Genomic DNA, 17,584 nt, shown 5'->3' on the forward strand with positions numbered 1-17,584 from the left:
GATTTTTCAACCTGACATCTTTCTGATATATCTTCAGTTTTTTTAAGTGAGTATATTCATAATTAGTGCTATTTATTAATATGGGCACTATGGATAATACATGGCATTCATTAATAGCTACAATATTGCTAACCTTCATAACCACAGTAGACAATATAATTTTCAATCCTAACTACATTCATTGAAAGAAACTAGCTTGTGAAATTCCTGGAGAATCCTCAAGAACTACTTCTCACATTATTGAGAAAACAGGGCTTAGTCAGTATTCATGCAATAAAGAACCACACAAAAGATATAATGGGCACTTATAACCAAGTTTGGGGAGAGGGCAACCTAGGGCTAACAAGCACAATCCAAAACCGAAAATGGCCAAGTTCATATGCTCAGCACATTCTGAAGTTCAGCCAGACACAAATAATGAGTCTTACTACAATTATTCCTCTCTAAAAATACTTAATAATTATAACAAGTCGACCAAAATCTCCTGCCTGCCAGGAAACTCACCGTTTCTGGTTTTCAGACTCTTTCTTGGCTTGCTCCAGAGCCAGCTCCTCGGCTACTCTTCTCTTCAGTTCTTCATCAGAAACTGGAATCAGTACAGAGCAAAAGGAGATGAAATTAGTGATTTTTGAAAAACAAAACCAAGAAAATACTCACAAAAACCAAGCTGAGACTGGAGCTAAAAGGGCAAAGTTCTGCCAGCTGGCCAGTGGCTCCTTGGGACCATCTAAGCCAGGGGTGGGCAAACTTTTTGACTCGAGGGCCACAATGGGTTCTTAAACTGGACCGGAGAGCCGGAACAAAAGCATGGATGGAGTGTTTGTGTGAACTAATATAAATTCAAAGTAAACATCATTACATAAAAGGGCACGGTCTTTTTATTTTTTAGTTTTATTCATTTCAGACGGGCCGGATCCGGCCCGCGGGCCGTAGTTTGCCCATGGCTGATCTAAGCACTACAGAAAAGACCAATTAGTGCATTTCAGCAGTGACTTAATCAAGAGTTCCCTGGTGACCTAGAAATTTCCACACCTGCCAAAATTTAGAATAAACTCAAGGAGCTCCTTACTGCCCATGGGGACTGAGCTAGCTGTTAAGTACAAATTCTTTAAAAGGATGTCCTATCACTAAAGTCTGACAATGGCATATAAAGCGAAGAGACGATGTAAGGGACTTTACAGAGGAAAATTACACCAAAGCTTTCTCACTTTGATAATTAAACATTTTTTAAAAATCATTTATTACAGAGAGAAAATTATTTGTGTTTATATTCATTCTTCCATAAATTATGAAAAAAAAGGCATTTGTGGACATTTTGAAACCTATTTTTGGGAATACATATCATTCAAATTCAAGTGCCAGCAACTGGAGAGAGACTTCAGAACAGTGCTGAGAACTTGGCTGGAGCTTCTTACACACCTGGTGACTTGATGTGAAACATCTGGTCTTTACAATTAGAAAATTTTGTACGATGCGTTTTGTAAAGATTCTTACAGCTATGATAGCAAACAAAATAGATAAATTTTACAGACTCCTTCAGAGCCTTCCACAGAAAAAATATGCAGAGACTAACTATTTCCTCTTCAGTAAAACCCACTACCCAAAATTATGACCAAGAAAGCACCAGAAACATTTAGGAGGATCTAGGAAGACACACTGGACTTATTTCAAACGGTAGCCTGTTAAATGGAAACCTAAACAGCACCGTCTGCTCTGCAACAACACTCTACTTGATGATCTGAACGTTATAAGCACCTTGCCTCAGGGCACAGACAAAAAGTGAATTACAACAGGATATGCACAAGCCTCTTTAAATTGTGTTGACATTGGGCAATAACAAAGAAGATATATGAGAGGTCGTAAGGATGTTTTCTCTTACTGTTGGACTATCAGAAAACAACAGCATCGAAGGACATCAAGAAGGTGAAGACAACCCACATATAGGAGGAAATACTGGCAAATCACATAACTGACAATTAACTTGTATCCAGAAAATACAAAGAACTTTTATAACAGAACAATAAGAAGACAATTTTAAATGGGCATAGATATGAATATGCATTTTCCTAAAGAAGTGTTACAAACCACAATAAGCACATGAACAATTGCTCAACAGCATTTGTCATTTGGGAAATGCAATTAAAAACCACAGTGATACACCAATTTGAACCCACTATAATCAATAAGACGATAACAAGTGTTAGTGAAAATGTAGAGAAACTGGAAGCTTCATACATTGCTGGTGAAATATAACATGATGCACCCACTGTAGAAAAGAGACAGTCAGGGCCTCAAAATGCTAAACAAAGTGACCACAGGACCTAGCTAGCAATTTCACTCTTAGGTATTCTATATACACAAGAAACTTGAAAATATATGTCTATACAAAAAGTTGTACATGAATATTATGGTAGCATTATTCATGGCATCCCAAAAGTGAAGACAGCCTAAATGCCCATCAACTGATGAATGGATAAACAATTGGTGGTATATCCATTCAGTGTGATGTTATTCAGCTATGGAAGTCATGAGGTACTGATAGATGCTACCACATGGATGATCCTTGAAACATCATGCTAAGTGAAAGAATGTCACAAAAGGTTGCACAACTTGCATGCTTCCACTGATATGAAATATCTAGAAAAGGCAAGTCTATAGACTCAGAAAGGAGACTAGACTGGTTGCCAGGAGTGGAAGGAAGGTGAGAATGGAGAGTGACAGCTAATGGGGAAAGGATTTCTTTTTGGGGGTGTTAAGAATGTTCTAAAATTAGATAGTGAGAGAGAGCCATCTCACAACTCTGCAAATATACTAAAAACCACTAAAATGTACACTTTTATTGGTAAACTAACTGGGCAGCAGTTTTCTCAAATAGATGTTCTCAAATGGATGTTCTCGAGAGTCCCTTCAAACTATGTATTTCATGTTGCTGTTTGGCTTCGATCCTACTTCAAAGTCTGTAGTAGAAGAGATGCACATCTCTGCTTTGAAAAGGTCACACAAAATCAAGAAAAAAAAAACTAGAACAGGGAATTGTTTGCATTCAGGCAAATCTTAGAACTTTCCAATATTAAAAGTTTTAGAAAACAATACAAATAAAAGTGAAATTAGTAACAGCTCAGCAAAGAGTCTGAATACTCTTTGTTTCTCTATTAGCTGAACTTTGGATAAATCAGATAACCTACCTGAGTTTTGATTTCCTCACCCAAAAGCAGGACCAGGTGAGTTACATAGGTGTCTGCCATCTCAGAAGTTCTAGATTATACATCCCACAAGGTAATGATTTTCACATTTTCATCGATTTCCCAAAAACAAGCAAAAATCATGACTCTTCATTTTTTGGAGGTGTTCAGAACTACTAACTCTGTTAGCAAAAATTGAAACAAATACTTAATTAATTAGTATTATCTGAAAAAACTATTCTCTGAAGTTCTACATACCAATCAGGATCAACACACAGCCAAACTGTACCTGTAAAATCATGCCACTTCCCCTAGATTGTTGCAAATTGCTACAGCAAAAATTTTCTCAGGCAAAATTCAAATTCTCAATCACAATGCAACTGAATTCCATTCAGCCCTTTAAAGGCTCGGCTTCGAAAGATGTCAGTGTACCAGGTCTAAATATGAAGCGATGAGATCAGTTTTCTGAGTGAGCTGCTAATACAGTTTCGTATCTTCACAATACATGTTGTGCCTCTTACAAAGGGGCTCCTTACCAGGGGAAAAGCTGAAATCAGCAGTGAGTTGTTTTTTTGTTAATCCTCACCCAAGGATATTTTTTCCATTGATTTTTAGAGAGAAAAAGGGAGAGGGAGAAACACAGAAAGACATATGGATTGGTTGCCTACCGTGCACACAACTGAGTTGCATGCCCTTGACTGGAATAGAACCCACGACTCTTTAGTCTGTGGACTGATGCTCTAACCACTGAGCACCAGCTAGGGCAGAAGTGAGCTTTTTATTTATTATGTTCCAATCTAGAATGGAACAATAAGGACTCCACTATCCAAGGGGGACCAGCTGGCTGGATGGAAAGGAAGCCATGCAGGAGAGACTGCAGAGAAGCAAATGTAGCTTCAAAGCCTGTCTTCTTTCTCTATACCCTCCTGCCTATCAATCACAGTCAGCCCTGCCACCTGCTGCGGGGTGAGGTGAGAAACAGATGGAGACAACTGTGGTATCATCTAGGTAGGTCAGGTGGGGAGAAACTGGGACAGGGATGGCGGCAGAGGAAAACCAGCAGCAATGCAAGGGGGGGAGGGGTGGTGGCGGGGGGGGGGGGGGGGGTGGAGACACACTTACAGGTCCACTGAAGAAGATATACCAAAGGGAGAAACGAAAAATTACACACACACACACACACACACACACACACACACACACCTTTTGGGTCTCACTTCCAAGGTCACAGCTGAAAAAGTAATTTCTTTAGCTACAATTGAGAATTTAAAATAACAAAAGATAAAACACAATCGAGCATAGTGAGTTTAAAATCTAAAATAGCAAGTCAAAACCCAGGCAGGAAAATAAACCAGTCTAGTAATGGGTTTCTAGCAAATCTAAGTTTCATGTTATTTGTTTTTAAATCAATAGAATACAGAAAGCAACAACATATTTCTTCTGGTAGGTCTGACCCCAAGTGCGCAAGGGAAAAGATATACCTTCGGGAGACCGCTATTTTAAACGGCCCTGTTCAAAACACTCTTTCCAGCTCTCAGGATATGAACATTTTCTCAAAACTGTTATTAAACTAAAAGGTCAGTGTTTCTGGATGGGCTACTTTAAGAGAAGCACAGGAAAGGCCAACTTTGCTGATTAGCACAGTGTGTCTCCAAGCAGATCTTTAGGGACTGGCAAAGTCTGTGAAATGAGAAAAAGTAAAAATGAGAAATGTCCAAGCCATAGAAATCAGATTTGCCATGGAAATCGGCACAACCACTGCAAGCACAGGAAGTATGGTTCTATAGCTTTTACATACATACACTCTTTCCTTTCAAAGTGTATGAAGACAAAGGATGTTTTCTTCTCGTACATATACTTTTAAAAATCTCAGAACCCAATTTAAGTTCTGTCTCAATCGCAAATGTATCTTAGTGAATGCAAACACTGGCATATGGTCGACACTGACCATAAGGCATATGACGAAAAAGTCAAGCATTGCTATTGCTTGGTTACAGCAAGTCTGCCCTAAACTCTCTATTTGAAACTATTACTGAAAATTATAAATATCTGTGTGGTTGAAAGCAGCTCATGATCTCCTAACAAAATTATGTTTGTTTGTTTAGTAAACAACATTTCTAAATGAATATTTTGGTTAGTCCAAAATTTCTTCTTTACTGAATGCCTAGCAATAATTTACCCCTCTTAGCCACATTCCAAATTTCTAAGAATTTAAATTCTCAAGACATTTTAAGAATCTATATTTCTAATTTGAGTTCAGGATCAATGAGAAACTCCTAACCTTATACTTAATTATGAGTATTCTTAGCAACTGTGAATACCACATCTTAATCCTCAGAGAACGTGTAGCATAAATTCATTACACCTCATCTGTCTTCTGGGTTATATGATTTTATGTCCAAATTTTCCATTTTCAGAAACTGGTTAAACTGGTAGAGAGGGAATGAGGGGGATGGGGAGACACTATAATATATTTAAGACAGTTCTTTGGTGAACAGAAATGACTCCAAAAAATAGAATGACTTTATTAAATGTCTCATCATCTGAAATAAAACAAAAGACTGAAAATGCAATCACGATTTGAGACTTTCATTCCCTGGAACTCAAGGGACATACCAATTTCTTTGGTAACTTTTTCCACCTATGACTTTCCCTTTTCTTCATTTTCTTTGCCTAATCCTCACCCTATAATCCCCTCCCTAATTACAATATTCTTAAAGAATCTCTGTAAGTTACTTAATAAAAATTATGCCTTGCCTACTAGAAAAATGTCAGGTCCTTTGGGATTTTTTCCTTTACTCCATTTCTCTTTCTGGCTTTACCATTTGTTGATACATACCATGTCCAATTTTATAAAGCCTGTATTTTCATAGGCTAGTTTTAAAACACTGAGGAGAGATATGAAGATCTACTCTAAAAAGAAAATAAATGTATATAGTTGCATAACACAAGCAGCAGATTTTACATAAAGAATTATTCCGCTAGGATTGAGATAGTTGAACCAAACTTATGCCTTTTGATAGAGCCAAATTAAATGTTCAGCTTCATAGAAATATCCCTTAATGTTATAATTTCAACCAATTCCTTCATACAAAAAGAGCTCTGGTTGTTTAAAAAATAATAATGGAAGCACCCATGAGATCCAACACACAGTATATTAGACATAAATAACTCACAGCATAGGTTGCAGGATAAATCTTGTCCTGCTACTTTCCTTATTAAGGTACAGGGTTTGATTAGAAGAAGAGTCGAAAGATGACTGGGATAAATCTCAGGGGTTAGAAAAAAACATGTAATAATCTGACAATATTCATTTCTGACACCACCTAGTTGGCAGACAATACACACAGAGTATGATGTTCAACTGACAATTACATTCACCTAAGGATAATGTATCTTAAGACTGCCTTCAAAAAAAAAAAAAAAAAAAAAAGCCATCTGTCTAGATCCCTGGCAGGGTAACTGAGGCTACTTATACATTAAAGTGAATAATGATGTTAGAATGAAAAGCCTTAACTGAACATTCATAATCATAAATATTGAATTGGAATGCACAGTGTTACAAAGAGATTGGCAACCTAACCATTCAGAGCATTCAGTTAATGGTTTATTTTGTAGTACTATTGTGCCAGTAGGATTTATCTACATTTGTAAATTTCTAATAATATGCAAATAGTGTCATTGCATTGCTTGCTCCACAACAAGCACTCACAGAAACCAGATCCACGTCCCATTCTATGAGAAAACAAACATCAATACCAGGCTGCAGAGGCTGTACAGCACAGACAAGCTCATCATTCATGTGCCACAGTCCCCACATTTGTAAGTAGACAATTCTTTAAACCAGTATTGGGAATCAGATACATTTAGTATTTCGTGTCTTAATATCCTGAATAACAGTTGCGAGCCCTCCCAAAGCCTCTGGGAAAATAAGATCTATAATTTAAATTAAAAAATAATAATTACCTCTGGATATTGCTTTTTGATGCATAGCTTAATTTTTTTGTTTGTTTCACAAATGGATGTATTTTGTTCACCGGGAAGAAAGTTATAAATTAAACAGCATTAAATCTCCAACCCCAAATGAAGTACCCAAACCACCCAAGCCTGTTTCCTCTCATTCCAGCGGTCCTGACTGGGGCTGTATTCAAGGTTTCTGCAGAAAGACTTCTGAAATACAAAGAGGAGCAACATGGTGATAAAGGGGGTTCCTACCCAGTCCTGGCTCTGCCACCTTAGGTGCTGTGATTTTACTCAAAAACATGTCATTCCTTTAGGCCAAGGCTATCATCTGTAAAATTAGGGCCCAAACCGGAAAATCTCCAGCAGCCCTCCCCTGGCACAGTCATGTTAAATGGGAGACTGACACAAGAATTCATGCTGGAGCCTCCACTTCCCCTGAAAACCTGTTAGAAGGAAGGTAAAAGAATAAAAAAGTGTATCATTGGCGACATATTCTGTCCGTTGTTTGCCTTGAAGTGACTGCACTTGGTTCGTTTGGAGAAACTGTCTATCTGTACTCACCTAGCAAACTACCAAAAACAGCCTCTAGGCTTTCCAGACAAATCAAAATCTAAGGGGAGGCAGGACAGAGTGGGGAAGAGAGCCATACTGTACAGGCTTTGCAAAGCACACAGGTCCGTGAAATCGTGATAATTCATTGATTCGTGGAGTCAAACGTCAGTCATTAGGTAATAAGTCACCAACTTTTGAAGTACTGAAGGAAGATTTAGAAGAAATACAGCATACACACTGTAAAAGTCATGCAATCGAAGTATAGTGTGACTGCTACTCAACAAAACCCTGCCAGACAAGCCCCTTCCCGAACCTCTCCACGCCACTGCCACCCCAGGTTTCTGCCCCTGGACCCTTTACAGAACACCTGGAGCCACCAGGCACCAGGCCCCTCAGCATAATATTCATAAAGGAAAGAATGGGTAACGCCTGGAGCCACCTTGGCTGATGGCATACTGTTACAGAAGAATGGGTCTTCATTATAAGCTTATTTGCTGGCTGTATGGTTCCAGTTTTAATGTTTAAGCTCAATTTTCTATTCCCTGGTCAACCATCTGAAGTTCCTTTTGTGGTGTTTTTTGTTTGTTTTTTTTCTCAAAAATCAAGCAACCTCTGGGAATATACAAACTAGGGAAATCAATGAGTTCGCTAGTAGCAAATGCACATTGAGTCAATCCTATGCTAGGCTTTATAAGATATTAAGACATATGGTCCCTACCACTAAGGAGACTAAAGTCTAAGTTAGCAAAACTGTACTACTGAGGTTTAGCATTAAGGACACTTACCAAGGTCAGCTGCAGTCATGAAGTGCTTCATGAAGGAGGGACGTGAGCAAGGGCCTACATTAGACATAGGGAAAGGAAAGCAAACAATGCTTGTTTGTGAGATAAAATATGCTCAATCATGAGGAGCCTTGGAAACTAGGCAGAAATTTAGATAAGAAATGTTTTTTAAAAAATAGGGCATCATGGACAGTTGTTAACGTATGGGAATAATGCCATGATATAGGGTGTTATTGGAAACTTTAGCTGGCAAAGGTTTGCAGACAAACAGGATGGGGAAAGTATAAGGCAATGATGGATTCTCAAAGTGTAGCCTTAGTTAGAGATGCAAATACAGGATGTCCCCCCAAAAAAATGTATACAAACTTTAACAGCTGATAACCCATTTAATTTTCACTCTTTTTCAGGTTTAACTGATCTGAAATAGTGAATGAAGGCAGACTAAGCTTTGAACAAAGAAAATTTATCCTAAAGTGCCACTAGACTATTTTTTAGGGGGATACAGAAAAGATAAAGTTTACAGTACAAAACCCGGCAACAGTTGATGAATTGAGGGCGCACAAATACTGAACGAAATGATTCTTAATGTTTGTGATTCCACTGCTTCATGTTATCAGCAGAGCCTGATCCACAACAGTCATCAGTTTGAAAACAGGCACTGACAAAAAAATTTATTCATTTCTGTAGGTTCTTTTAAATTTTGAAAATGAACTGTATGTTAGTAAACAATTACTTTATCATCATTCAAAGTGTGTATACATTTTGGTATTTCTGCTAAGCCCCAGATCTACAAGACAAAACCCTGGGGATGAGGGCCAGCAATCTGTGAATTAACAAGCCCTTCCAGGTGACCCTGGTGCTCACTCAAATTTGAGACACTGACATAAGGTGAGGAGGACCTGAGCGAGGATACTGGCGATAAAGGTGGAGTCTAAAACACAAGAGCTTTCATGAAAAAAACAGATCGTCTGTGATTGATCAAGAGATGGAAGAGAAAGAAGTCAAATGTTTAACCAGATGCCAAAAATTAATAAACGCTATGGTCAATTAAGTAAAGGAGAGGCTCTTTGGGGAAGAAAAATAATGAGTTCAGTTTCAGACATACTCAATTGAAAATAATGGTAAAATCACCACACAAAGTTGTAGGCACTTAGATATTTGAATTTAAAATTCAGATTTGATTTGAGACTTGGCTAGAAAAGCTGATTTGGAATGACTATTACAGATCTGGGGGAAAATGTGTAAGGAAAAAAAGTAGAATGCTAAGGAATAGGCCTTAAAAATTCATCAGATGATGGAGGGAAGTGAAAGAACATCAATACAGACAAAGAAAAAATGGAATGGAAAGGAAGAAATGAACCAAGATACCATGTGCAGAAAGGGTAAACAGATTTCATCCCGCCCTACCCGGTTTGGCTCAGTCGGCCGGTTAAGGGCATGTACCTTGGTTGCGGGCACATCCCCAGTGGGGAGTGTGCAGGAGGCAGCTGATCGATGTTTCTCTCTCATAGATGTTTCTAACTATCCCTCTCCCTTCCTCTCTGTAAAAAATCAATAAAATATGTTTTTAAAAAAACACAGATTTCATCCCATGGGCTAATTCTGATGAACTGGCAGTAGAGGCGTGAGGTGGTGTGTGTAGGAGGACTCCACATCCAAGTTCAGTGAATTAATGTCTACCCTGGGCACTGGAGGAAGGTTTGGCAGCATGGCTAACAATTACCTATCCCTCCATGGAGGGCATGGAAATCACAGTGTGTGGGCATCGGTGATCAGTAGGAGAACAACGGAAGGCAGCAATTATATACGGTAGGTGTCTCTTCAACAAGTTTAGAAATTAAACAACAACGAACAGGGTGGAAAAAATGAATAGAAGGTGATTTTTGCAAATAGATCTATGCAGTGTGAAGGGCAGCCACAATCAACAATCTGTAACTAAATTATAAGAAACTGATGAATGGTAGTTGTTTCTCAAAAGTAACTCAGAGAAGAAACTAGACTTTTGGTGGTGAGCACAATATAGAGTACATAGATATTGAATTATAATGCTGAACACCTGAAATTTATGTTAACCAAAATTACCTCAATAAATTTAAATTTTAAAATTTAGATACTACAATGTATCCATGAGTCAAAAATATCTAGTTGTTTAATGTATCATAACACAGACCAATTAATATTTATATGTTATATTTTAGTCCACTTTCCTAATTACCACCCTGATGCAAGGCTCACAGCACATTTTGCTATGATTTCTTTTATTGTTTAAGGTATTACATATGTCTCCTTTTTCTCCCCCGATTGACCTCCCCCCACCACTCCCAACCCTGAGGGCAAGCCCTCACTGCCCCAGTACCTGTGTCCATTGGTTATGCTAATATGCCTGCATACAAGTCCTTTGGTTGATCTCTAACCTGCACAGGGCTCTCCCCTGCCTTCTATCTGAGGTTGGATGGTCTGTTCAGTGCTATCTTGTCTCTGGATCTATTTTGGTTCATCAGTTTATGTTCATCATTATATCCCACATATGAGTGAGATCATATGATATTTATCTTTCTCCGACTGGCTTATTTCACTTAGTATAATGCTCTCCAGTTCCATCCATGCTGTTGCAAATGGTAAAAGTTTCTTCTTTTTTATAGCAATGTAGTATTCCATCGTGTAGATGTACCACAGGTTTTTAATCCACTCATCTGCTGATGGACACTTAGGCTGTTTCCAAATCTTAGCTACTATAAATTGTGCTGCTATGAACATAGGGGTGCATATATCCTTTCTAGTTGGTGTTTCTGGTTTCTTGGGATATATTCCTAGAAGTGGGTTTACTGGGTTGAATGGGAGTTCCATTTTTAACTTTTTGAGGAAACTCCACACTGTTTTCCACCTACTGGCTGCACCAGTCTGCATTCCCACCAGCAGTGCACAAGGGTGCCTTTTTCTCCACATCCTTGCCAGCACTTGTCGTTTGTTGATTTGTTGATGACAGCCATTCTGACAGGTGTGAGATGATATCTCATTGTTGTTTTGATTTGCATTTCTCGAATTAGTGACTTTGCGCATGTTTCCATATGTCTCTTGGCCTTCTGTATATCCTCTTTCAAAAAGTGTCTATTTCGGTCCTTTGCCCATTTTTTATTGGATTGTTTATCTTCCGTTCTGGATGCATGGCAGTTAACTGGTTAACACTAGCGCACACAGAACAATGGCCTTTGCTGGGACGTTTTAAATAAAGCAATTCTGATTTTTTACCCATGCTTAATTCATATTTTATTTATGGTGTTTCAAATTTATTAAAACTGTGAGACAGCAAAACACGCACTGGTATAATTTTTTCATTAAACTATAGTGCAATATCCTGAGCTTTGTTTTTTATTTAATTCACATTGTGATAATTATTTCAGCCTCTTTAAGTCAAATTATATCCATAACCCTGTTATTTTTTTCCTTCATCTAAAGCAGTGGTTCTCAACCTTCTGGCCCTTTAAATACAGTTCCTCATGTTGTGACCCAACCATAAAATCATTTTTGTTGCTACTTCGTAACTGTAATGTTGCTACTGTTATGAATCGTAATGTAAATATCTGATATGCAGGATGGTCTTACGTGACCCCTGTGAAAGGGTCGTTTGACTGCCAAAGGGGTCGCGACCCACAGGTTGAGAACCGCTGGTCTAAAGTAACAAATCTCCACTCATTGTTCAGAAAATACCATTTCAATGTAGTCATAAGTAGTCATAATCTCTAAAAAATAATTCTCTATGAAGCACTGTGGAAGCTCTGGGAATTAGCTGATCACAGATGATTTCACCACCTTCAAAACACAAGACTGCACAAGGATTTCAAGACCAAAGGCCTGGTCCTGTCTTTAATTTAAATGCAAGAAGGTACTTAACCTTTTTCCTAAAAATAAAGTAAATTATCCACAGTAAAGTTAAGCTGAACAGAAGATAACAGTAAAAAACATGTATTATAATCATATTCCTGATGAGCCACACATTTCTTTAATGCCAGTGTTATATAGAGAAAGAAAGGGACGGAACACTTTCTTGCCTTGCAGGAGCATTTCATCTTGGTAACTTACACTACGTGCTGTGTAAGGTGTAAACCCTTTAGAATACTTGGAACTATAAAACAGCAATGCAAAAGGTGCCTCCACGCAGCCCAGTGGTTTCACCCTTAAAGGCCCAATGCTGCCCTTTTATAGCAAACATGTGGTCCTACTCCCTTTACTATCCTGAAAATAGACGATAATCTAACACTAAATGTTTTGATCATATAAAACCCGATGTGTAATAAACACTTAAAAATAAACTAATTTATAATGAAATAATGGCTTTTCACTATGAAATGCTCAAACCTAACTGGAAGATGTAATAAAATAGTCTGAATCATGAGCTTATATGGCAAATCATATAGCTACTGTTACACATTCCTGAAAAGCTCCGTATGTCTTAAAACCGTGCCAAACATACTCTCTGCTTATACTAGTATATAAAACAATTAAGTTCTGGGCTGGGTAAGCAGGTTTTCAAGTGCATGAATTTCTGAAGGAACGTTCAGAAACTGAGAGCAGACAATTCTTCAAGTGGCAGAACCATCCCAGGCATAGCAAGGCGTCTAGATCAGCGATTTTCAATTGGTGTGCAGCGGCACACAGATGTGTCCCAAGAATTTTTGAAACATGCAATACCTGACTACTTAGTCAGGGGCGCTGACCTCTTTGCCCATAGATTGTCAAATAAAAAAATGACAGCCAAAGCAACAATAGTCATCTGGTGTGAATGAATCAAAATTAACCTGTTTTTGTTTTTGTTTTTTGTCTGGCAAAAACACATATTTTTTGGTTTGCTGCAGAATTTTAGTAATTAGTTTATGTGTGCCACGAGATGAGAAAGGTTGAAAATCGCTGGTCTAGATCCTTGCCCACATCCCTAAATACCAGTAGCTCCCCCAGAAATTTCTAAGATGCCTCCATGGAAGCAGCACTGCCCTAGACTGAGCACCATGGTTTTAGACTGGGCTAAAGTGTTCACCCTGACCCAAGAAAAACATGGGACCCTAGCTACTTACAGTTTGCATGACTACTGAGAGTCATAAATAATGCACTAATAGTAATATGGATTTTTCAAACACAGATAAAAATTTGCAGATGACAGCAATATGCCTTTCCTGTGTTCTCTGCCTTGAGCTGCCCACATACTTCTAGCTTCCTCTGTCAACACACTCACCAAAACTGTATTTCGCACTGATCATCTTGATTTTCCGTAGGGTATCCAAAGCCACTTTCTACTAACCATCAAATGGTCAAATTTTTTCTCTCATGATGTCTACACAGACGAGGACTCCATTAGTAATCCAATGAAAACGAGAAAGGTGGGTACAAATTGCAGCTTAAACACTGCAGCTCTCTGATATCACAGAAATGCACACAGATGCAGAGTGACACCCCTTTACCCAAAAACTATTAAAAATTTTTCATTTTTAAACATTTACAGACATTTTCAGGTTAATGGTTTTGAAAGAACCATTTTCCAAACATAGATTTATCTCAAGCTGACACACTTCCCATCAAAACTTATCTACATCAAATAGCCTTTGGCCAATTAAAACTGTATGTTTTGTAGGTGACAATATTAGAATTAACAATGAGCAAACAGTTCAATACGGCCATATCGTTTTTATATTTAAGGAAAATAAGAAAAGGAATTAAAGTTACTCACTCTAAATTAACATATAATAATTCACAGGGATTCCAGTTTGAAATTAAGGAATGAAGAGTTTAGTAAGGAATAATTTCTCTATAAACACCAAAAATAAATTAGCTTTCACTAAAGCATAAAATATGAAACTACCTAAAATAAATGGTAGGAGGACAGCAAGAATGAGTAAAATCTAAGTACTTTAAAATAAATGAATTTATGTCATTTTCAAGTACCTTCAGCAATTGGATCCAGTCTTCTAAAAGTGTTATTAGGTAAAGGTTCCTAGGAACTGTTTTAATGAAACTAATAATTATAATACCTGGTTATTCTCTGTAACTAGTAACTTCTAACATACATGACAATTATAAAATAAGTTACTAAGTTACCTGAGATTTCCTCTTAGAAAATTTTCTTACCAAACCTAACCTCGCTTCCACCCCATGCATCTTCAATGCTATTAGTTTAAGTAAACATAAATCTTCTCTAACTCCCTGACAACTTGTAAGTTAAATAAACCCAAATTATAAGATTTTACTGCATGCTTGAATAATTTTATGGTTTTAACATATTTTATCTCAATTATATAATTTATAGACTTTAACAGTAAGAAGTTAATCTAACAAGACACTATACTTTTATAAAATAAAATCTTTTAAAAGATTCAGATTTAAATTGATGAGCATCTGAAACATGGCTATGAAATAATGAGAATGGTCATGAAATAGAGAATGGAACAACATGCTGCCCATGACTTGCACTTCACAGTCACATACAGAGTGTGTGTATGTGTGTGTGCATGTGTTCGTTCAAAGCAGGACTGTGAAATATAGAAGCACATCACGTTTGATTTCTCTTAATGAAGAGATAAATAGGGCTCATGAGAAGCATGGCTAAGGAATTTTAATTAGAGAATCAGGTTTAAAGAGAACAGTGCTCCTTTCCTGACACTACCCTCTGTAACTTAATTTCTTATCTAAAAACTAGAGGCCTGGTGCACAAAAATTTGTGCACTCGGGGGGTACCTCGGCCCGGCCTGTGCCCTCTCGCGCAGTCTGGGACCCCACAGGGTATGGCCACCTGCTGGCTTAGGCCTGCTCCCCGGGAGATTGGGCCTAAGCTGGCAGTCAGACATCCTTAGCACTGCTGAGGAGGCAGGAGAGGCTCCCACCACCACCGCTGTACTGGGAGCTGTCAGCCTGGCTTGTGGCTGAGCAGAGCTCCCCCATGTGGGAGCACACTGACCACCAGGGGACAGCTCCTACATTGAGCGTGTGCCCCCTGGTGGTCAGTGTGTGTCATAGTGACCAGTCATTCCCAGTCGTTCTGCTGTTAGGGTCAATTTGCATATTACCCTTTTATTATATAGGATAGAGGCCTGGTGCACAGGTGGGGGCCGACTGGTTTGCCCTGAAGGGTATCCCGGATCAGGGTGGGGGTCCCGCTGGAGTGCCTGGCTAGCCTGGGTGGGTGGCTGATGGCTGTTTTCAGGCTGGCCACAGCCCCCCAGTGGGGACCCTCACCCCATGAGGGTGTGGCCAGCCTGGGTGAGGGGCTGATGGCTGTTTGCAGGCTGGCCACGGCCCCCAGCCACCCAAGCTCCCAGTGGAGGATGGCTGGAAGCAGGTCTGCCTGCTCTCAAGAGTCTGCCTCTTGAGTGTGTCCCTTATGGATGTGAAGAGATGAAATCTGGTATCTGACTAGGGGTACCCTGGCTCCTGGATCTCCAAGTCAACCACTGTGTGAGTCCACCCAGCAGGAGGTACAGCGATATCAGATTTCTCCTCTTTGTTTGGAATTTGGAAGGTTTAGAGCTCTCTGACCCAGCTGCAGTTAGATTAGGCTGCAAAAGCCAAGGTGATTCCTTTGCACCACTGAGCACAGCTTGGGAGGGGATGTAAATTGAGTGGGGCGGGGTCTCGGAGAATCACCAGGGTGGAGCAACTGTCGTCAGCGTGTCCGCAACTCCTCGCGTCTCTGAGTCTCTGCAGTCCCGCGCCCCCACAGCAACAATGATCCCTGCAAGCAGCTCTGCAAGAAAGCCCCCCTCACTTTCCAAACCGCTGCAAGACAGTCCAGTTTCTCCCCGTAGGAGTCTGGGACCTCAGAATCTCACCTTAAACGAGCTCAGTGCGTTCGAGAGCTTGTATCCCCTTCCGATTGAAAAAAACCACACACCAAGGTGCAGCCACCTTGCGCATGCCTTCGTACTTCTGTTCTTGGTATGTCTGCACCTCCTACCAGGTCTCAATGAGCTTGTAGAAATTCCACTCGGCCAGCTTTCCCGTGGTTCTGGATGATAGCTGTTTTGTCTTATAGTTGTAATTTCAGCATTGTTGTGGGAGGCAGCACGCACAGGTTTATACCTTATGCCGCCACCTTGGTTCTCCCGAGGTTTTCTTAAAGATGAGATGAAGTGAACTAAGGTAGCATTTTAAGGTCAAAATGAACATCATTACAAAAACAAAATGAAGCTCAATTCAACTGAAGACCTGCCAGTATTTTATTTTTAAAATACTGTTTCATACTGTACAACATCTCATTGAACCAATAATATATTTTATTTTAGGCCCTGTGTATTCTTCAGTATGCCAACATGCTGGGATTTACAACTGTTTCAACCTACAGAAAATATCAGGTAACAAAAAGAATTTGTGCTGTATCTTTTATGAGGATTCAGGATCTGGCCTATATTGAGGTCCTAGTTCCATAAGTACTTTAGCTTCTGATCTCGAAGGTTCACATATTTAGTATTGTGAATGAATTTGATCTGACAGTAACAAGAATTAGTCTATCTCTTTCATTGTCTTGGAACTGTGCTAAGTCATAGATTGTGATGAATGATGAGGAGACTACAGGCTAAAGTAAAACTGAAGTTGATCAAGCATTGCCTAAAAATTCATTTTCATGACCAGTTTAAATGACTGTTCAATCTTCCTCCTAGAAACATGAAGGCTGGTGGCAAAGAGAAAATTGAAACAGTGAGGTAGAGCAACATGCATTTTATATAGAAAAACCATAAGCAAACTCAATATCCAAAAACAGGGAAGTGATCAAATAGTAATACAACATAACCATATGATGAAATACTATACTAATATTAAAAAGCATGCTTTCAAGAATATAAATCCATTTTGTTTTGTAAGTTATACATCTAGTGCTTTTTAAAAATATTTTTATTTATTTTTAGGGAGAGAGGAAGAGGGAAGGAGAGATAGAAACCCATCAATGAGAGAGAAACATCCTTGATCAGCTGCCTCCTGCACACCCCCTACTGGGGATCGAGTCTGCAACCCAGATGTTACCCTGACAGGAATCAAACCATGACCTCTTGGTGCATGGGTCGACAATCAATCACTGAGCAACACTCGCCGGGCTATATATACATCTAGTACTTTAAAAACATA

General features: G+C 39.0%; 1 protein-coding gene across 2 annotated transcripts in view; it reads right to left on the minus strand.

The window, feature by feature from the left end:
* Positions 1–17,584, minus strand: part of CHCHD3 (coiled-coil-helix-coiled-coil-helix domain containing 3) — a 256,325-nt gene that overhangs the window by 200,173 nt on the left and 38,568 nt on the right. For both annotated transcript variants that reach the window (XM_081101975.1, XM_081101974.1), the window contains exon 3: positions 505–586. In XM_081101975.1, coding sequence (XP_080958101.1) covers positions 505–586 — 82 coding nt within the window. The remainder of the gene's footprint in view (positions 1–504; positions 587–17,584) is intronic.

Source organism: Myotis nattereri (assembly GCF_964212035.1).
Source record: "Myotis nattereri genome assembly, chromosome: 11".
Classification (NCBI taxonomy): domain Eukaryota; kingdom Metazoa; phylum Chordata; class Mammalia; order Chiroptera; family Vespertilionidae; genus Myotis; species Myotis nattereri.